Consider the following 20315-nt stretch of genomic DNA (forward strand, 5'->3'; position numbering starts at 1 on the left):
GAAAGGAATAATAATAAATAAATAAAAAAAAGAGAAAAGCTCAGTGTGATTTGTATAGCATCACGAAGAAGGGGCGGAAGGGCCTCTGTGGTGTACGGTATTCATGTATTGCACACGTATGCATGAATCCCTTTAAAGCAGTGAATAAAGTTTTCATTGCGGTTTTGTTGTTTTTGGTTTCTTCCTTGGGCAATTTATGCATGCATGCATCTATGCCTTTTGGTGGGCCAGCGGGAAAAAAAGAATTTAAAACACACACACACACACACACACACACACACAGTTCCAGGAGAAAGACAAAATAATGGTTTTTTCGGAGACTTTACACGACGCCACGGCGTTGCATCGGCTGCACGATCACAGGCTAATGGAACTGCAATTTTCTCAAATGGGAAGGATAGGTAAGATTGCAAACCAAATAAAAAGTGTAATACGTATGGTGACAGATTTGGGCGGGTTTTTGCCGATTTTGTTGACGCTCAGCGCATTCTTTTTGGGGTGGCGTGCCGTTGGAATCATGGCGAACTGCGATAATCCACTCGTGGTAGTGCTCTCCGGCAGTATGGAGCCGGCCTACCACCGTGGTGACTTATTGCTCCTACACAAGATCTCAAAGGTGAATATTGGCGATGTTATTGTTTTTAGTCTTCCTGGTCGCACCGTTCCCATTGTACATCGTGTACATGGCGTGCATGAGGACGGCGGCACGTTGTTGTTTCTTACAAAAGGTGATAACAATGAACTTGATGACCGCACACTTTATCCTGAGGGATATCATTGGGTACGGGACGAGGATGCTACGGGGAAAGTTTTTGCCATTATTCCAAATGCTGGCTTTTTGACCATTTTATCAGAGGACAGGCCGTGGATTAAATTTCTTGCGTTGTCGGTTGCCATCTTGTGGGGATGCATAGCCGGCGGATAAGGAATCCTTTAGACACCACAACTGACAAAACACTCAACTTACTGTGTATTACTTAACAAAACATGTGCGCTCCGCTTGTAGGGAAGGAGAAGAGTAATAATGTATAGAGGAGTTAATGTTTTCATTTTTTTTTCTTGTACGACGGAAGGGGGTTTATTCTTTGTTCTTCTTTCCGTTCCTGCCACCTTCCCTCTTTCTCTCTTTCGGTGCGATGCTCCGATTGAGTCCCTCTTTGCGCCCATGTCTGTTCTCATTGGGGCCCTTCCACACCCTCCCCCATTCATGCTCCCTTTTTTTTTTTCTTTTCGATTCGTCTTGTGGATAATGTACGCAGGTAAGCAAAAGGCATAAAGTGATTTATAAAAGGGAAAAGTGATTTTTGTTTGTGTTTGCTTGTGTGTGTTTTTGTCAGATGGAGGAGAATCATGCAAATGACAGCAATAATAACAACGGCGAGGCCGGGGAGAAGCCAGCGGTAAAGTCCGAAACCCCGCTGGTCTCCATTAAGGTTGTGAATGCCGATGGCGCCGAGATGTTCTTCAAGATCAAGTGCGGGACGCAGTTGAAGAAACTATTTGATGCATATTGCAAGAAGCAGGGTATCTCTCGCAGCAGCGTCCGCTTCTTGTTTGATGGCTCACCGATCGATGAGTCCAAGACGCCGCAAGAATTGGGCATGGAGGATGACGACGTGATTGACGCCATGGTTGAGCAGACAGGCGGGAACACGTTTTGATCATCCGCATGGTATTTTTTCTCCGTGGCTCGTAGATTAATTCCTGCCTCCTTCCCTCTTTCTCTCTTTCGGTGCGATGCTCCGATTGAGTCCCTCTTTGCGCCCATGTCTGTTCTCATTGGGGCCCTTCCACACCCTCCCCCATTCATGCCCCCTTTTTTTTTTTCTCACTCTCCTACATTCTCACTTTTGGTATTTAATGGAGTATTCAACATGTCGGAGTCGAAGTTGAAGCTGTCGCGGGAGGATGTGCATGAATTTGTTCGTGCCATGACGGCAGAGATGCAGACACCGTCTTTTTTTGAAAAATTGCGCGAGGCGGTCAAGCAGGAGCCAATCCCTACAAGCGAGTCGGAGCTTATGGCCGTCTTTGAGGGTCTGCAGGTGGAGTTTCTCACACGTTATGAGGCTACACGAAAGTGTGGGGAAAATGAGCAACAAGAGAAGCAAGATAACGCGACTATACCAGATGGCAACGCAATCCTGCAAGAACTGAGGGAGGCAGTGCTGCACTACCCAGACAAGGAGACAGAAGGAATGATTAGACAAATGTGCATGTTGCAGGAGTCGCAGATGCTGTCGGTGTGCGCGTCCACGCCTTCACTGGCGCCGCTGGTGCAGCCAAGGGGAGATGGGTGTCAGCATGCTCATTGTCATGGTCATGGTCACAGCCATGGGGCCCCGGATGCACAGCAGATGATGGAAATGCAAATGGCAATTCAATCCCTCTCCCCGCAGCTACGGCAGGATATGACACGCATTCAACAAACCATACACAGTGGTCAACAGCCCTCGGGGGAAGATGTACTAAAGATGCGGGAGATACAGTCCCACATAAAGGCATTTATTACCACGCTGAGACAATTCAATGCTGGAAACGCGGCTACGAAGAAGTGAAAATGGCCCGTGGAATAAAATGAAGACTTTCAAAGATTGGATCTGGACGAAAACGATCACAAGAAATAATAAAAATAAAACACCGAAAATGAAGAACAATAAAATTTTATAATAATATATATATATATATATATACATAATTAAAGACAAGAATCAGTGTTTTTATTTTTATTTATTATTTTTTAAGGGGTAGTAGTGGATGCAGAGTAAAACCGAAAGAAGACAGGGAGGACGCATGTATATATATATATATATATATATAATTGATGTGTGCTCTGTGTTAGAGTCATCTATCTCTGCGTGTATCTATGTGTGTGTGTGTGTGTGTGTGCCAATGAACGGCAATGATGAAATTTGATCTGCTTTCCATCCGTGTTGGCCCGCCCTTAAACTGCCTCTGTATTTATTTTCTCCAACCATAAGCAGGGATAGAAGTAATATCTTACAGTTACCATTGTACGTGGATATTTTAGCCTCATATATATATATATATATATAATGCTTGCTTACTCATGCAAGCGCAGCCAGGATGTGTGTTTTAGATGTTGCTTGTATTTTTTGTAATGATTCCTTTTGTTTCTTCTTTTAGCATATTTCCTTTTTTTTCTCATCTGTGCATTTATGCCAGCATATCTTTGTCTGATTTATTTATTTCTCTTTCCCTCCTCTTCCTGCGTGGCATCTCCAATGGCAAAGTGCAATATATAGGGAAGGGTAAACAGCAACCCCAAATCTAAAAAGAATAATAATAATAATAATAAATGGCATCCATGCGCCGTTCCAGCGGTAGAGGAGGAAGAGGTGTACGAGTCGCGGATGACGTTGTGCACGTGGCGGGGGAGGTGGAAACCGAGGGGAAATTCGTGAATGAGGCGGAACGAGACAGTGAGACGAGGAATGATGAAACTTTGGCGAGCGAAAGGGGCACGCCATCGCCAGCGCAAGAGCGTTCTTTAAGGGCGGCAAACTCTGTCATGGCACCGCCCCCGCGTTTCTCGGAGGTCTCTCCCGCGTCGAAGGAAGGAACTCATTCTTCTAGAAAACGTTTCCGCCGCGCCGACAGTCCACAAGAAGGAGAAGGAGAAGGCGAGGAAGAAGCGGAGGCACAGGAGCCGCAGATGCGTCACACCATTGCTGATAGTTGTTGCAGCGCTACCAGCGCCATCACAAGGGGGAGGCCGAGCGGCAACATGATGTATGAAGATGAGGGATTCTTTCATGACTTGAGCGCCATGCAACCGTTGCGTATACACCTTGGTGTGTGCCCGTTGCCAGGCGATGCGACGACTGCGAGGACGACATCCATTTCATCGTCACTGCTCACGGAGGGGGAAACCTCCACCACGGCGCTGCTGCTGGAACCCCGGAAGTTTTTCACGTTGCCTGAAGAAAAAGGAGGGAAAGATATAGTTGGCTGGGCCGCCGCTTTTCCTTCTGTTGCGGTAGAGTTGCCGGGAGAAGGCGTGTACAACAATGCCTCTGTTTCTGTAACTGTCATGTTGGCACCGTAGTTTTTTGTTTGTTTGTAAGTAAAAAGAAGAAAGATTTTAGATGTGCCTCCATAAACACGCATGAACACACACACACACACACACCCACACAAACACAGCCATGGCGAAGGAGAGGGAGGACGAGCGGGGAGGATGATGGAAGGTGACCGAATTCCTTTTATGCATCTTTTGCCTCTTCTTCTTTTTTTTTTCTTTTTTTTTATGCCCGCTTTATTGTTGATGCAAACGTGTAGACAAATCTTCTTATTTGGCACTTCACGGCGTGCTGCGGAGGAACAGAAAGTGGCTGGAAACGCGGGTTGGGCACAAACGGGCAATCGAAGGGAAAAAAAAAAAGAAGACGGGTGGAGCGAAGGGAAGGTAAAAACATGCTTCCATGCGGAGGAGCAACAGCGACGCAGAGGGACGCTGCGATGGCGTATCACCAGTTGATCCAGCAGCAGCAGCAGGCTTTGATGCATCGGCTCTATCAAAACACGCCTTCTGCTAGCGATGTTCCCAACGATGATAATGACAGTAATGGCGACGTTTTCCAGGTGGTGGGGGATGAAATGATGGCGGCACTCGGCCGACGGGTCATCGTCAACCGCACCGCAGTCACGGACGCATCCGGGGAAGCAGGCAGACAAATGATGGACCGCCGGGGGGAGGCCGTGCGGAGCGCACTGTTGCAACGGTATTCCGCAATCCCGCTGCGTCATCACGCCAGGTATCACAGGCAAGGGCAACCAGAGGAGGACATTCATTCCATGGACCATGAAAGGCGTCGAAGAAATCGACGCGTGGAGTTCATCTTGCAGCGTATGCCCGACTTTTGGTCGATCATCACCAATAATGCCGTAGGAGGGCTTTATTAGATTCATCTTTCTTTTTTTTATGTGTGTTTCTTTTGGGGACTTTTCTTTTCTGGGAGGGTTATTTGTATTATTATTATTATTATTATTATTTCTTTCTCCATGCGTGCGCACGGACCGCTTCAAATGAATATCTCTTGTCTTTTCAGATGTGCGCTTTACGACAACCGTCCCTGCAGATTACGACGTCCCTTCTTCGTGTGTGTGTGTGTGTGTGTGTGTGTGTGTGTGTGGTGACACGTGTCAGGAATTTTCTCTTCCTTTACTTGCGAATGCATCCCACATTACACGCATAAACACATGGCAAACGGAAGCGGTGGTAGTCTCTCTCTGCAGCAGGCAATAAACGCTACCAGAGAAAATAATTTAAAAACAAAATAAAACCAAAACCAAAAAGAGAAGAAGGAGGGGAGGGGAGGGGAGGAAATAGTAGGTTGAAGCATGCGGACGGGCAAAGGACGTTCCGAGGGGCAGGCATTTCACCGGCGTCTCTTGTCCGAGTACAACACGGAGATTACTCTGGAGAATTATGTGGCATACTTTGAGCTGAAGCCGATTGCAAAATCGGTGGAGCAACTGCGGAAGGAGATTGATGAGCACACGTCTCTGGCGGCGGCCGTGGCAGCTGCAGCCATGCTTTCATCCACCTCACATGAAGGGACGTTTGGCCCAATGGCAACAACGGAGAGCGATCCGGCTCTAGAGGAGATGATGAAGAAACGGCATGAACTGGAAGAAAAATTTTTTGTGGAGCTGCGAGCATCCTTTGTGAAGGTGAAGAAGTATCTGTGGCAACTGGAGGATGATCTCCTGACGCGTGTACATGAATTGGAGCAACTGACGGAGGAGGAGATCCGCGCAATGCCAGATGAATGTATTGCCAAATTATATGTGAAGGTTCAGACTATCCTGCGTTACCGGTCACTTAATCTTGCGGCATTTCGCAAAATTATGAAGAAATTTATGGAACGCTGCGCATGCGACAGTTTGGAACTTCAGCAACGCCTGATGTCTATAGATGAAACTATTTTCAACAGCGCCATTGCACAGCCACGCCTTGATCTTCGTCGCATTGCATTGGATTTGATCGCACTCTATGGCACGGTGTATCGTCTCACCTATGAGGAGACCGTGGCACATTTAAGCCACTATGAATACCGCGCTGGGGTCAATATTCGCCGTATCTTGCCTCACAGTGACACGTTTTTCTTTACCCTTAACTTTCCCCACCAGGAGAGGCAAGGGAACTTTGCGGCGCGTATTCTTTCCGGCAGTACGAGCCTTTTTTGTGAAAAGATGATATGTGAGGTGTTGCAGTGCCCGCGGTACCCGCCGTGTTGCAATCAGTTTCCGAATGGAGAGATCAATGTCAGTCTCTCTCGAACACTGCGTGGTGATGATGTGTTTGTGCTTCAGTCCCTTGTGCGGTGCGATCATCTTGGACTGTCGCATTCAGGGACGTTCATGGAGCTGGCGTTGATGTTACATACAGCCCGGTTAAGTTCCGCCGCTCGTATTACAGCCGTTATTCCTTACCTTGCATACGCTGATAGTGTTTCCTCAGTGGCTGTTGTGGCAGAGTTACTTGAAAAGATGGGCTGTCAACATGTCATCACAGTAGACATGTCTAGTGAGCAGGTGGAAGGTATGTTCTCTGTGCCACTTGAAAATATATCCGCCAGATATGAGTTTGTTCGATTCATCGCTAAACACCTGACAAATGAGGGTCATGACTTCCGCAACATCACCGTCGTGTCACCTTCCGGCACCTCTGTGAGCCGTGCAAAGTATTTTGCGGATGCTTTGATGAACTACATGAAGTTGTCGAGCGCGGAGCAGTTTGTCTCTGTGTGCACGGCGGTCCATCGTCACCCGAACCTGCCGCCGCCGCCCCCAGTGAAGAGTGTGTCACACAGACCCTGTGCCACCGATAAACCGACAGCAACCGTGACCACCACCGCGGCCTCCAGTGCCACGTGTCAGACGTCTGTTCCAGAAGAAAATTCCAGCAAACAACAGGAGGCGCAAAAAAGTTATTCGCATTCACGAGCAGGGACTGTTCTCGATTTGTTTTCGCCCCCACCGCGTAGAGTAAGTCCAACGCAAGAGAATGCGAGCAACACGGTTGCCTTTGTGAAGGCGTTGCGGCAACAAGAGGAGGGCGTTAGTGCCATTTGCGAAGATCGGGCAGATAACCCCGCCCAAACCGACGGCGTGGCACTCGTTGGTGACGTCAAGGGCCGACTTTGTATTATTGTTGACACCACCATTGACGAGGCGATTAAAATTTGCCGTACCGCGTGGAAATTGCATGAGGCAGGTGCGAGTCGCATCATCCTCATAGCGACGCACCTCATTCTCTCCGCAGGGGCGGAGGAGCGGCTGGTTAAAAGTCCGATTGACCTCATTGTTGTCACCGATAGCGTCAACCAAGATGTGGTCTTTAAAAAACCACTCTTTGCACAAAAACTACGGCTGCTGCCTATTGCTCCGCTTCTTGCCCGCGCCATTGAGAAAATGCACACGGAAAATACGCTTGCCACGCTTTTTGAGAAGTAGCGAGGAAAAAAAAAAAAAATTTTTATGAAGGACTGATTCATTTTTCCCTTTTTTTTTTTGCGGGTTTGTGGGAAGATATCCTGTTTTTTGTTTTGTTGTTTTGTTGTTTTTGTTTGTTTTGTTTTGTTTTGTTTTCTCCGTTGATTTGTCTGTTGTTGCATTTTGGCATTTGTTGTTTGCTCTTATAAATTTAGTCTCTTTTATTGCAACTGTCTACCGGCCCCCAGTGGCCGTGGAGTGAAAGGAGGAGAGGGGATAATCAACGGAGATTCCTACACCAACCATATTTGTAATTTTATACACGTGCCTGCCCTTCGGTGTGTGTGTGTGTTTGGGGGGAATGAGGGTGAGAAAGTGTGTGGTGTATTGAGCAAAGTCTATGGAGAGAGGGAAAGGGTCCGATATGCATTGGCACGATGTATATTGTGGTGAAAACAGGGCAGTGACAAATAGGCAACGGCACAGGCGTAACTACGCATGGGATAAATATATATTTTTGTTCATTACTATTTTTTTGAGGGGATGGTGGGAAAAAGAACGAAGAAAAGGGGAAAAAAATGAAAATAAAAGATAAAATAAAAAACCGAACGAAGCGTGTCTTTATTTCCATCACATGGAAGTAAAGATACACAGTAGGGTTCAGGGAGAGAGGAATAAGAAGAGAGAAGGAAGAAAAGGAGGGTGAGATGCATAGATATACATACATACATATACATATGGACATCTTGTTAGCAGTGACCACATACACGAAGTGGAGGCAAAGGAAAGCCCATTGAACACAACGGGAGGGGAGGGGAATTGAAAGGGAATGAGTTAAGAAGCGAAAATAACTTTATATATATATATATATATATATATGTAACGGGCCAACTAAAATAAGAACGTTTTCCCCACAGTTTGCTTTCTTCTCTTTGCGTTGCTACCATTTTTATTATCATTATTATTATTATTATTATTATTGTTCGATGAATGTGTGAGAAGTCGCAAAGATACAGACACTGGGAGAGGTGAATGACGGTAAGAGTTATTGTGATGTGAATCTCCTCAAATACATCTACACGTCGTTAGAGATGATATATATATATATATATATATGACGTCTGCAAGCATATGCATGTAGTTAGAAATATGTGTCTGCCCACAGTTATCCTTCTTGTCTTTCTTTATCATTTTGTTTTGTTTTGTTTTGTGTGTCTGTACCGTGCCTCTTAGTAGTGTATCATACAGAAAGTATTATAGTAAAGGATAAATAGAGAAAGGAGGTCAAAAGGGAAACGATTAGGAGTTGTGCGTTCGTTTTCTTTCTTTTTTTTCTTTTTTTTGCTTTTATTATTATTATTATTATTATTATTATTATTATTATTATTATTATTGTTGGAGATGTTGACCTCCAGCATTCACAATATTAATAATAATAATATTAGCCCCTACCGCTTTTGTGCAGTTGCCCCCATGAAACCTCAACAGCGTAGACCACCGTTTTCTTCTTGTTTAATGTGGAGGCGGTGGTTGCTCATGTTGACTGGCTTGCATTTGCTTTTCGCGATGATTATCAGTTCTGTGTGGCCCGTAACCATGAGCACGCCGTCGTACGCGTCCGTAGTGCGCCAGAGTTATGATGGGTGGGGCATTCCTCTCGCGGAGGCGGCTGGTGTAAATGCCGCATTAGGAACCACCACAGTCACCTTCACTGGTTGGAGTGCGACCGAAGTGAAGATGAACAAAACAGGCATATTTCCCGCCACCGTTGCACTGGGGCGTTATTTAGTCATCTTTGGCGGATCTGCCATCGTCCCGCCTTACATCCCAACGTCAGTGTTTTTGAGTCAATATGCTCTTCCAACCATTAACGTGTTGGACATGACTACAGGAAAACTTGTGTTGCCATTGATGCTTGTAAACAGTGAGCCAGCTGCGGCAAGTCATAAGGTGCGAAGACACCGTGATCCCCCTCCAGCACCTCCTAAAACTGTTTTTCGTGTCCCCGCGCAACTGACATTTCCTGCTGTTGGGACGAAAAATACCGTTCAACTTGGCCTGGCAGCGTACATTGTAGGGTTTTGCACAATGATCCCCAGAAATGTGATTGTAGAAGATGATGATGAATTTCATGCGTTTCTCCGATCCGTACAAGAGGTGCGGCTGTATCAGGAAGAGTTTCCTCCCGTAGATGATGTTACAATGGATATACGGAACAAAAGCCTCCCAGAGGATGCGATGTTGCGTTTCAATGCCAGTTGTGTCGGAAGTGGTGAGGATATCATCTACATTGTGGGTGGTATTTCCCTTGAGAAGATGGCCCCATTGGCATCTGTGTCCCAGTACAACGTCGTAACAGGAAAATTTATTGAAGCCGGGCTGCTTCTTGATGATCCTCTTGTTGCCCCTGGTGTCTTTGAGGGTAGCAGTCTTGTGTTTATTGCCGGTGGTTACCGAGAGACCAAGGAACATGGACTTCTTATCAGCCGCATGCTGACAGTCATTGACCCTTCGCTGGTCAAGACGAACATTGGAACATATGACTATCTATGGCAGCTCAACTGGCTCTCACCACAAATTATGATGTATAATCACACACTGGCCGTGATGGGTGCCACGAATGATCGCTCTTTTGACCAACAGGAGGTATGGCCTGATCTAATGAGGCTCTATGGTGCTGTGGAAACTGTGCCCATTCGATTTCCACCACTACGCAGTAATGCCGCTGTGTTTTCCGTGACGACCGTGGATGGAGTGACTGTTTACCTTGTTGGTGGGCAAATCCCACCGCCAGATGGAACAGGTATTTCGTTTGACATATTTACAGGAAAAATGCTTGTGGACGATGGGCATGTGGTGGTGAGCATCATCGGATTTCACTACATTTCTCTTGTGGAAGACGTCCTAGAGGAGGTGGAAGAAGCGGCAATGGAAATGCATCCCACGGGGAAATGGACAGACATGAAGGGTGAAGCCACATCTCTCCATGGGTTCAAGGCACACGTACGACAAGAAGACGAAGAAGCAGAAATAGAAGAGGAACAAGGAGAAAAGGAGGTGGTGAATTTGCATTCACCTATGCAGGAGGATTTTCAAGGTGGGAGCACACATTCTCTTTTTTCTTCAGATAATACGCCAACCGTTAGTCCGTCTATAACACCAACGCCGCCATTGCCACCTCCGCCAGCTCCGCCTACCCCACCTCCCAAAGACTTGCCAAATAATGATGGACATTTCACAGTATTAGTGAATGGTTATGAGCCCCTATGGTACAACTTCACGTTTAACATTCTTCTCTCTGAGAGCTTGGCACAAGCCTGCCCCGGTATCGTCAATTCTAGTAAACATGTGGTAAATACTGATCTTGATCAAGTATCTTCGTGCCTTTTACGTCTCTCTGATTCGCCCACATGTAATTCAGTTCTTCTGGATATTGGTAACCTGTCCCGTGTCAACACACAGCCATACGTGGTGGATATTGTTGATCCCGTTACCAATAACATTTCAAAGAAAAAAACAATGGCAGTGGGTCCTATTACTCTTGTAGGATCCCTGGCAGATGGTATTCTTAACCTCACTGGAAATGGAACACCGTATGGTGATCCTCATGATTCCTTCTTTTTTCAGGATAGTTATTATCATCATCGTCGTCGCCCTCGTTCGCAGCCAAAGTACGATAATGATACCACGAAAGTATATTATGAACAAGTTTTTTTGTATGTCTGCTTCTCAAGTGGTGCCTTTGTTCTCCCTCAGTGCAAGAGTGGTGTAAAGGAGACACGTTGGGATGAATCAAAGGCTGGAAGGAAACCTTGTACAACCGCCTTTTACAAGGCGTTGAATGCTGAACGCCCTTTTGTTCTTTCACCGGTCATGAAGTGGGTACCTTCTACAACGACGACGATGGCTCCTTCTCCTTCGCCAAATAATAAATTGTCATATGGTACTATTGCCACATTGGCATTGTTTACTCTTATTGTCACGATCCTTGTATCATTTGGACTGTTCCACATTGTGCGGTGTTGCAGATTGAGGAAATTTGAAAAGGGGGAAAGACAACATTTACTTTTAGGCAATGATGAGGATGAGGGTGATGAGAATCGTGGGGTTGGTCGTGGTGCTGCCCTTCCTGCGCATCAGAAGCAAAGTCTTCTGGATGGCAAATACAAAGTTCTGCATCGTCTTGGACGGGGGAGTTTCTCTGTGGTATACCTCGTGGAGCGTGTTGAAGATGGTCAACGTTTTGCGCTGAAGTACGTCCAGTGTGCCGATGACGTGGATCGACAAGAGGCTATGCGCGAGTGTGAAGTTGCCTACACATTGCAAGGACACCCAAATGTAATTCGGTTGGTAGACATGTTTATGTCGTATCGTTTTGATACAAACCTGCACGCCGGTGGGGCCCGCCACCAGCAACATTCTGAGCATCAATTGGGTTCACTGAGTGGGTCCGTCATGATATGTGTGGATGAGGGCAGTGACATTTATCCGGTCCCTCCTCAACGTGGGGCGGTGGCAGCGGCGACGTCAGGGGAGCGGTATCTGTCTCTTGTCATGGCATACCACGAGAAGGGGGATCTTGGGAAGTGGATTCGACAGCAAAAATCAGAGCCAATGATTCCAGAAACGACCATCATGAGTATTGCTTTTCAGATTCTAACGGTGATGCAGTTTATGCACCACCATGATCCTCCCATCGTCCATCGCGATTTGAAACCTGAAAACATCCTTCTTGATTCCGACTTTGCGTGCGGCCGGCGATGGAAGGCGAGACGTGGGCGTAATGGCGGCGCGGAGCCACTTCGAATTGTCATTACGGACTTTGGGCTCTCACGTGTGATGGACAAAACATTTTGTGAAACCGGAGTTGGCTCATTACCGTACGTCGCGCCGGAGTGCTGGCAGCGCCACTATTCCACAAAGGTGGATATATGGGCTACGGGTTGTATTCTTTATGCGGCCTGTGCTAAGCGTGTAGAGAGTGACAATGTTAAGGTGATGTTCAGTGAATGCGGTCGACCCGATTTTAAGAAGAAGCTTATTGAAGAGTTAACACAGGTGTATGGATACAGCCTGGCGCTGGCCGCCTTTATTGTATACTTGCTCGAGCCCGATCCAGCGCGTCGTCCAAGCGCAGAGGAGGCATTGCGGCTTATTCGTAAAAGAAGGAAAGATGCTGTGGATGTAAACGAAACGACTGTCATGGTTTCCCTCTACAAGGACGATGGGGAAGACGAGGAGGAGGAGGAGGAGGAGAAGGAGAAGGAAGATGTGGACAACAAAAACAACAACAATGATGTGGATGACGGTGGTGGTATGAAGAATAATGACGACAGCGGGGATGGCCGTGAGAAGAGTGAAGGTGAGAAGAGGGAAATATCCTCTGAGAATAACAACAAAAGCAAGAAAGGTCATTTCTCTCACAGACAACAACTACGCGATAACAGTAGTAGCAAACAGTTTCTAAATTCCACGGCTCCGCCACATGATGGTAGTGGTGCTCAGACAATAGAAAAAGTGGCTCCATCAACAATGAAGACACATGCCCCTTTGCTGAAGGACGACGCATACATGTCAGAGAGTTCGGATCATGCAAAAACGGAAGTTCATGGTGGGGGTGGTGTCATGGCGGCTACTCGTGTTGACTACGACGGGTCCATGCGTCACACAGCAGAGGCAGTGACATCACGCGGGGCCCTACAGACAAACAGTCTTGCCCACCATTCACAGCCTGGGTCATATAAGGAATATCCACCGCAGCAGAAGCAACATTTCTTTGATACCTCTGAAGTCCTCCTCCGTGAGGACAGTGCAACTCGTCCCTCACATTCTTCTAGCGCGGCTGTCAAGAAAAAGGAGCTTCGATGCCGTAAGCTTGAAAAATACTTTGAGAGCGTTGCCGAGGACAGCGAAAAGTGCGAATTCTTTGTTGCACGAGAGTCCCCGTCACTTATTGCACTCTCGCTCCCGGCAAATCTAAAAGGACCTAACGTGCTGGGGATAACGGGGAATAGGAATCCATCACCGCCGCCTACAACAACATTGCCAGCTGAGACAGTCGTTGCATCCACGGCAAGGAATAGGCACGAAATAACCACAACTGCGGCTGCTGAGCCGAGCCGACGGGAGGTGGAGAATTATAGCTTCAGGAACGAGAGTGCAGGGGCTATGCCTCTATCTGCATGTAGCGCGGAAGTGTTTCCGGATCCTCCATCAGATGGGGAGTTTCCAAAAAAAGAACGGGAAGAACAATAAGAACAAAAACAAGGGGGCAGTGTTGTTTTCCCCCCGTGATGATGGCTCGACCGTTGTGAAAGAGTCGGCAACTGCATCATCCACATCGATGACGTTTTCCACGTCCACATCTTCCCTTAGGCGGCGTAACTGTTGATGTAACGCATCTCATGTATTTATTAGATGCCAGTAATTTGTTGTTGTTGTTGTTGTTGTTGTTGTTTCACGTATGCGGTTAAATTCTTGCTGCTTTAGGTTTTTGTTTATGTTTCTCTGACGCGTGGAATGCCTCTTAAGGCTTGTTATTCTTCTTCTGTCCTCTTATTATTATTATTATTATTATTATTATTATTATTATTATTATTACTCCCGCTGTTGCCCTCGGTGTTGCTTCTTCTATTATCGTGTTTGTGCCTCATAGTTTTTATTTCTCCCCTCTTGCCAACCTTGTATGTACGTATATATATTATATGCGCCGTCCAACTAAATGGTTTTGTGGTTGTTGTTGTTAATAGATAAAACATAATGTTGTCATATATATAAATATATATATTTCGTTTTGCGTGTGCATACGTAAATGCGAGCCAAGTGATGGAAAAAAAAGAAAAGAAAAGAAAAGGATCTTTTTTTTTTTTTTCTTCTTGGTATGTGTCTGTGTGTACATGTGATGTATTTCTAAGGATATTTATTAATATCCGTTTGTTTTTTCCTGTTTGTTTGTATGAGTGGTGGGTGGGCTTTGTTCTCTCATCATTATTATCATCTGCACGTTCCCTCTCTATTTTTCTCTCTTTTATTTCTTGTGCTTCCATTCACGGCAGTGATTTTCTCTCTGATAATTCTACGAGGAGGAATTGCACAAAAACAACAACAACAAAAATAATAATAAATTAAAAAAAGTCTCAGTGTGTGCAGTGAAGCCTGAGAAGGTGTTGGGGAGGGAGGGTTAGGGGGGGGGGGTTGTTTGTGTGTGAGGGGTACAAGGAAAAAAAATTTACATATATATACATTATTTTTTTTTTTTTCCTAGACCTGGACGTTATTGCCCCTGCGGTGATTTTGCAGGAGCTTAACCAGAGCCGCGCTCATTAGTAAGTATATATCATTACATTAGGACAATTCCCCTTTTTTCTTTTTTTTTTCTGTCGTTGTTGGTTGTTGCGTTAGGATTTGCTTTTTATATTTATATTTATAAAAATATAGTTTCTAGCTTTTTCTCTGCCACCATCTTTTCCTTTCTGGGGGCAGTGTGAATATTATAAATATATAAATATATATATATATACGGGTTTGTAACTTTGATCGATCATGCTGCGGTACGTACTTTTGCTCATCTGCTACCTTTCCACTTTGGCAGAGATATCCCTGTGTGTGTTGGATAAAACGGAAGAAGAATACGGCAGTTTATGGATGCCATTTGACTCCACAATGACGACTGGTCGGGCAACAGTGCGGTAGTTTATGCATACGCATCATTTTTTATTGTGGGTGGTTGCTGGGACCCTATATGCAAAAAGCGGTTGAATGTTGTGGATATAATCGACCCGAACCAAATAAATCCCACAAGACAAGTGACATTGCCCATCTCATTAGAAGTCGAGGAGTTGGGCAATAAGAACATTTGTTCCAAACGTGTTCCCATGGGCGTGGCCGGCCCCACAACGATGGTGCGAGTAGATCCTCAAGATGGGGACGATGTCTCTTTATATGTGGTTGGTCCATGTGGATATTATTTCCCTGAGCATCAGATGACCGTGAACTCAACACTTATACGGCAGCAGTACAGGAGTCTTTGGCGTCTCTCTAACGACTTGACACGTGTAGTTTACCATTTCAGCATTCCAGAAAATTCTCCTGGTAACGGGGAGAGTGAGGAGGGCATGAAGACAGAAATTCCAACCCGTGCAAATGCCACTTGCATTTCACGTGGAGATTCTATTTTTATTGTTGGAGGTGTTGACATTTTTACTGGCAAAGCCCTTGCAACAGTTGATGTCTTTGACACAAAGTCTCGCCGCTACACGCCAGAGGTTGTTCGACTTGAAACAGCCGTGCAAAATCCACTTGTTGCTGAGGACAGTGCGTTTATTTACGTTGCTGGTGGAGAGGTCCAACTTAATGTGAGTATTGGGGAAATAGGGGATGCGTGCACGGACAACAAAACGCAGTGTCAATCGTCGAATCATAGTGACAATCAAAACATCATTTGGCGCCCATCTGCGACGGTACAAGCGATTATATTTGGCAATTTATCTAGTCAACAAAACGACACCATTCATGGCGCCAATGATTCTTCCTTAAATGTGTACATTCAAAATTTACCTGCCAATCCAGAGCTGCTTTTACGGGGTATGGATAAAGACACATTTTACCCTTCAGGCAGTGGGCATTTGTTTGCCTTCAATGGCAAGTTGTGCCTTATGTTGAATGCTACCTTTGTCAATTGTTTTGACGTGGATAAATTTTTAGGCTTCATCTCGCCTTCTAGTGACTGCAACAAAGCCCTTAAATGGCAGCCACTTTCGGGAACGTCAAACGCTCCACCGGTTTATGGGTCAACACCCTTTGCCTTTCCCCTTCCAGTGGGTGTGTTGGGTACCGTGTTGTCCTTTTTTGAGTTTGGCGGGTTTGATGTGGATGGTATCGCCTCCGAGCGGGTCTTCTATCGAACCAGCGGTCTGAGTCTAACCAGCGTCTCGAAACTGCGCATGATTGTACCAGTGAACAAAACGCTGAGCCTGACGCTTCACCCACCGGAAGAAGGATACTTGCGGCTGTCGGATAATCTGCGCTGTATTGGAAACACCGCGGGGACGTTGGACGTGTGGGTCGTTATTTTCCCGCATGAGTCAGCGGTAGCCGAGTTTCATCCAATTACTGAGAGTAGACACGTTTATGTATGCTTTTCAAACGGCCCTATATGGCTACCCAAGGTCCCGACCACAGACTCCGACTACCCTTCGCAAACGGAGGGATATATATTTACGCCCATAACATTTACACCATTCCAAATCCGCGATCCACGCGACCCTTCTTATCCACAAGAGAAGAAGGATAACAGTTTGTACGGGATGAGCGTAAGTGTCAGCATCTCAGTGGGGATTGTCGTGGTGGCAGTTGTGGCATTTGTGTTTGTGCGTCTGAGGTCGCCGAGCGGCTACTCTGAGGATTACACCATGCATCTACTGCTTGCCGGGCACAACAACGATGAACCACGGGGTGGAAACCCCACTTCTGTTGCTGTTTTGGCTGCCGATGGGCAAATTCCCTATGGTACGCCCAAGAAGAGCAAGAAAATATCAGCGGAGACAAATAACTTTATTGTGGAACCAACTACGCCTATGAGCCCCAAATCGGAGCAAGACAGTCTAGTGAAGAACACAACACATTGGTCACGCTATGAGATCCTGCAACGAATTGGGGAAGGGGCATTCTCTTCAGTATATATGGTTCGACGTAAAAGCACTGGGCAGAAGTTTGCGTTAAAGTATCTTGTGTGCAAGGATAACAAGGAGCGCTTAGATGCTATTCGGGAGTGCGAAACAATTAATTCATTACAGGGGCATCCCAACATTATTCGCCTTGTGGATATGTTTATGAATTATGAATTTGATGGAGGTGATATGGTGGGTTTGTGTGATGTCGCAAATGCCTGGACGGCCCCAATACCCGCAGTAGTCGCCGCAAGTCCAATGAAGTTTTTGCCACCGCAATGGTCTGCAGTTGGGGGAAAGAAACAGGTTCATAACCCACATGTGGTCATGGCATTAGCGAGCCCACAACGTCCCCCGCAAGGAGGTGCATCGAAGCCGCAAGAATTGCCACAACCCCAGCCGCCGTCTTCTGTTCGGCATATTCCTTCAAAGGGTTCTCATCGCTTGGAAGTGGTTTCTATAGAAAATGCCAAAAACACGTCGACAGCAGGAAAGCAGTCACTTTCTAGCGTCGCAGAAGCGGAAATGACGGGACCCGGCACTGCGGCATACCGGTCCTTTCACTCCCCCACCGGGAACAGAGGTGGTGGGGATGGTTATGATGCGGATGGTACTGTTCTTGGGAAGGTGAACTCAGGGATGCCACTGGGGCTTCCGCCTCAGTCTCTTCTCCCTACTCCTTCTCTTTCAATTCCTCCTCCTGCTGTTGCTTCTCCTCCTGCCGTCACGGCGACGATTTCCATGGCAAGCGGTGGAAACTCAAGGCTGTTGCAGGACGTGAGCAGCTGCGGCGCAGCACGGGGCTCGGGGTTGCACAGTCCAAATGTTAACCTCTTTGGACCTCCGATGGGGATGTTGCCACTGCCACCAAGAAATGTGATGCATTACAGTAACTTTGCGCAGGTATCACACGTGGGTGCCCCGCTACCATTACTGAACGCACAACATGAAGTTCTCCCTGCGCCTCAGAAACGTACTTCGTATGCCCCACTTGGTGGCATTCATTACAAAGACTTCGATGTCTCATTGGCCTTCTCGGGTAATAATGTACCGACAGCCATGCAGGTCCCAATAAATCATAAAAACGCTGCCGCGACGCAAAACAAAAAATACGCTCCGCTGCAGTACGTACAGCCCACCGAGGGGAGAATGCAATACACTAACTTCTTTCCCCCGGCTTCGGTTTCTAAAGAGGCATCCAACAATTTGGAATCCCTGACTAAGCCGAGGTCAGTAGCCGATGCTGTGCGTGCGGCTCGCACGGCGAAAGCAAACGAGGGGACTGTGAATGCTGCTAAGCCACTCCCCCCATCAAATCCCACAACTGGCATTCATAGAAACGGTTTCGCAACCGCGGGATCACCGGTAGTGACGGCAAATACGCCCCAAGCCACAATTTTAAAACAGCCGCAGCCACAACATTCTCAAGACGATGCGTTAGGCATGATCTGCCTTTTGCCTGATAAGGTTGCTGACGTCCGACTGAATGAGGGTGCGTCCATGGCTAGAAAACAACAGAAGCAACCGCGTGAGGAGGGTAAAGAGTTTCCTGTGAAACTTGCAGTCATCAACTCGCCGGCACACATTGTAAAGTCGCCCACGGGAGTAATCCATGACATGGCTAGGTTGACAACACCTGGCACACCCGACAGTGGACCGGTGCACACACGTTATTTATGTCTTGTGATGGAATACCATCCCATGGGTGATTTATGTGGCTACGTCCTTCGTCACTCAGCGAAGCATAATGTCAAGTTAAAACGTCAACTGGAAGAGGAAAAGGCACGTTTTATTAAGGCGCAGGAAGAACAGGCTAAGAAATTGGAGCATGATTTTCCAACAACGTGGGTTCGAATAGGATCGGAGCACGACAGTACTCCCTCATTTTTCCGACCTGGGAAGTCTTTAATGAGTCTTAGTCATGAAACCCAGTCTCAATCACCACGTGACCGTATGAACGAGGCGTCAAATAACGCCACAGCGGGGTCACGTAGCTTCAGCAACGATGATATTCTATTAGGAATGGGCAGCATGAGTATTTTGGAAAGGGAAAGTGAAACGGAATTTGCCATGCGAGGAAACGCCCTGACGGAGCCGCAAATTTTGTCCATCGCATACCAACTTGCCTCGGTCTTATACCATCTGCACTCACAGCGTCCACCCATTGTGCACCGTGACCTGAAGCCAGAGAACATTCTCATTCGTGGGGAACCATCGCATGGTGCCAGCGAGAAAAATGATGATAATGATGAAGCTGATGATGGCGATGATGATGTTAAGATGCATCTTCATAACTCTGAAGATGGTGGCAACGGGAAGAGTGGTGCTGATGATTTCCTAGCACGCAAAAAGAACCGAAATTTGTCGCGTCGTGGTACCGGCTGCAGAATCAAACTTACGGAAGATGTCATTCCGATTGTTGTGACAGATTTTGGATTGGCGTTTATGTTAGAGGATCGCCGTCGCACCGGTCGCGGTGGCGGGACACGTCCCTACATTGCGCCGGAGTGCTGGAATGGCCGGACGACGACCGCTAGTGACATGTGGAGTCTTGGGTGTTTGCTCTACGCTCTTGCCACAGCACGTGTGACACTTCACACAGTACGTATCATGTACGAGGAGGCGAAAAATGAGGGCTTTGCCGCAAAAGTTTTTAATGACATTTTGGCAGAAAATTACTCGATGGCTTTTGCATGCTTTGTTGTTTCACTTCTGGTGGTCAACCCCAACAAGCGGCCCACGGCGGAGATGGCATTGCAGTGCTTTACGCTTGACGATGGTGTGGTGCGGTTTAACCCCAACTGCCCTTTCTTTAGCAACGTTCTTGACCTGTAACTCTGAGGATACGGGGATGAAGTGTGGGTGTGGGTGGTGGCTGGTGGGTAGGTAGGGTCGACAGAGAAAACAGAGAGAGACTGAAGGCAATGAAAAGTGCAGATGACTGGTTCTTGGATGCTTTCTTTTTTTCTTGCCAATGGAATAGGTATTAAAGAAAATAAAATAAACATACATCGTCTCTGAGTGTGCGAATCAACAAACTAAAAAAAAAGAAAAAGATGTCATAGGCTTTTTTGGTTTTGTTCTTTTTTTGCGTTTGTTTTTTTGTTTTTGAGTTATTCCGATCCAAAGAAATATATATATATATATATATTTCTGTACGGGATCTTTCCCCCCCCCCCCCCCCCC

The 20315-nt window shown here is 46.6% G+C and overlaps 8 protein-coding genes across 8 annotated transcripts, besides 42 other annotated features; all 8 read left to right on the forward strand.

Moving 5' to 3' along the window:
• Positions 1–5390: part of a sequence feature (heterozygous, non-Esmeraldo-like haplotype) that runs on past the window's edge.
• Positions 7–31: a sequence feature (AT_rich).
• Positions 252–282: a microsatellite.
• Tc00.1047053511661.40 (signal peptidase type I, putative) lies at positions 305–925 on the forward strand (the record flags this gene model as incomplete). Its single annotated transcript, XM_809175.1, has 1 exon — positions 305–925. One exon carries the CDS (start codon positions 305–307, stop codon positions 923–925), a length of 621 nt encoding a protein of 206 aa, XP_814268.1.
• Positions 1338–1661, forward strand: Tc00.1047053511661.50 (small ubiquitin protein, putative; the record flags this gene model as incomplete). Its single annotated transcript, XM_809176.1, has 1 exon — positions 1338–1661. The coding sequence occupies one exon, from the start codon at positions 1338–1340 to the stop codon at positions 1659–1661; it is 324 nt and encodes a 107-aa protein (XP_814269.1).
• On the forward strand, positions 1875–2558 carry Tc00.1047053511661.60 (hypothetical protein, conserved; the record flags this gene model as incomplete). Its single annotated transcript, XM_809177.1, has 1 exon — positions 1875–2558. The coding sequence occupies one exon, from the start codon at positions 1875–1877 to the stop codon at positions 2556–2558; it is 684 nt and encodes a 227-aa protein (XP_814270.1).
• Positions 2673–2697: a microsatellite.
• Positions 2718–2744: a sequence feature (AT_rich).
• Positions 2794–2820: a microsatellite.
• Positions 2856–2889: a microsatellite.
• Positions 3036–3056: a microsatellite.
• Positions 3300–3319: a microsatellite.
• Positions 3320–4069, forward strand: Tc00.1047053511661.70 (hypothetical protein, conserved; the record flags this gene model as incomplete). The annotated part of the gene is made up of 1 exon (XM_809178.1): positions 3320–4069. One exon carries the CDS (start codon positions 3320–3322, stop codon positions 4067–4069), a length of 750 nt encoding a protein of 249 aa, XP_814271.1.
• Positions 3628–3656: a microsatellite.
• Positions 4134–4166: a microsatellite.
• Positions 4438–4926, forward strand: Tc00.1047053511661.80 (hypothetical protein, conserved; the record flags this gene model as incomplete). Its single annotated transcript, XM_809179.1, has 1 exon — positions 4438–4926. The coding sequence occupies one exon, from the start codon at positions 4438–4440 to the stop codon at positions 4924–4926; it is 489 nt and encodes a 162-aa protein (XP_814272.1).
• Positions 4992–5016: a microsatellite.
• Positions 5122–5156: a microsatellite.
• Positions 5328–5347: a microsatellite.
• On the forward strand, positions 5365–7482 carry Tc00.1047053511661.90 (ribose-phosphate pyrophosphokinase, putative; the record flags this gene model as incomplete). Its single annotated transcript, XM_809180.1, has 1 exon — positions 5365–7482. One exon carries the CDS (start codon positions 5365–5367, stop codon positions 7480–7482), a length of 2118 nt encoding a protein of 705 aa, XP_814273.1.
• Positions 5391–5540: a sequence feature (areas merged during assembly that could not be assigned to a particular haplotype. This can correspond to areas where the two haplotypes were merged or to regions with more than two copies in the genome that were merged during assembly.).
• Positions 5541–12165: a sequence feature (heterozygous, non-Esmeraldo-like haplotype).
• Positions 7488–7508: a sequence feature (AT_rich).
• Positions 7568–7617: a sequence feature (T-rich).
• Positions 8012–8065: a sequence feature (A-rich).
• Positions 8316–8343: a microsatellite.
• Positions 8407–8445: a microsatellite.
• Positions 8556–8577: a microsatellite.
• Positions 8652–8672: a microsatellite.
• Positions 8809–8858: a microsatellite.
• Positions 8863–13716, forward strand: Tc00.1047053511661.100 (protein kinase, putative; the record flags this gene model as incomplete). Its single annotated transcript, XM_809181.1, has 1 exon — positions 8863–13716. One exon carries the CDS (start codon positions 8863–8865, stop codon positions 13714–13716), a length of 4854 nt encoding a protein of 1617 aa, XP_814274.1.
• Positions 8884–8905: a sequence feature (AT_rich).
• Positions 12166–12236: a sequence feature (areas merged during assembly that could not be assigned to a particular haplotype. This can correspond to areas where the two haplotypes were merged or to regions with more than two copies in the genome that were merged during assembly.).
• Positions 12237–13114: a sequence feature (heterozygous, Esmeraldo-like haplotype).
• Positions 12680–12731: a sequence feature (GA-rich).
• Positions 13115–13788: a sequence feature (haploid, non-Esmeraldo-like haplotype).
• Positions 13789–20315: a sequence feature (heterozygous, non-Esmeraldo-like haplotype).
• Positions 13890–13918: a microsatellite.
• Positions 14017–14061: a microsatellite.
• Positions 14229–14250: a sequence feature (AT_rich).
• Positions 14291–14314: a microsatellite.
• Positions 14571–14594: a sequence feature (AT_rich).
• Positions 14681–14720: a sequence feature (AT_rich).
• Positions 14870–14897: a sequence feature (AT_rich).
• Positions 14953–14980: a microsatellite.
• Positions 15336–19964, forward strand: Tc00.1047053511661.120 (protein kinase, putative; the record flags this gene model as incomplete). Its single annotated transcript, XM_809182.1, has 1 exon — positions 15336–19964. One exon carries the CDS (start codon positions 15336–15338, stop codon positions 19962–19964), a length of 4629 nt encoding a protein of 1542 aa, XP_814275.1.
• Positions 17781–17849: a sequence feature (CT-rich).
• Positions 19366–19404: a microsatellite.
• Positions 20198–20240: a microsatellite.
• Positions 20261–20280: a microsatellite.

This window comes from Trypanosoma cruzi, genomic scaffold (genome assembly GCF_000209065.1).
Source record: "Trypanosoma cruzi strain CL Brener 1047053517151 genomic scaffold, whole genome shotgun sequence".
In the NCBI taxonomy this organism is placed as follows: domain Eukaryota; phylum Euglenozoa; class Kinetoplastea; order Trypanosomatida; family Trypanosomatidae; genus Trypanosoma; species Trypanosoma cruzi.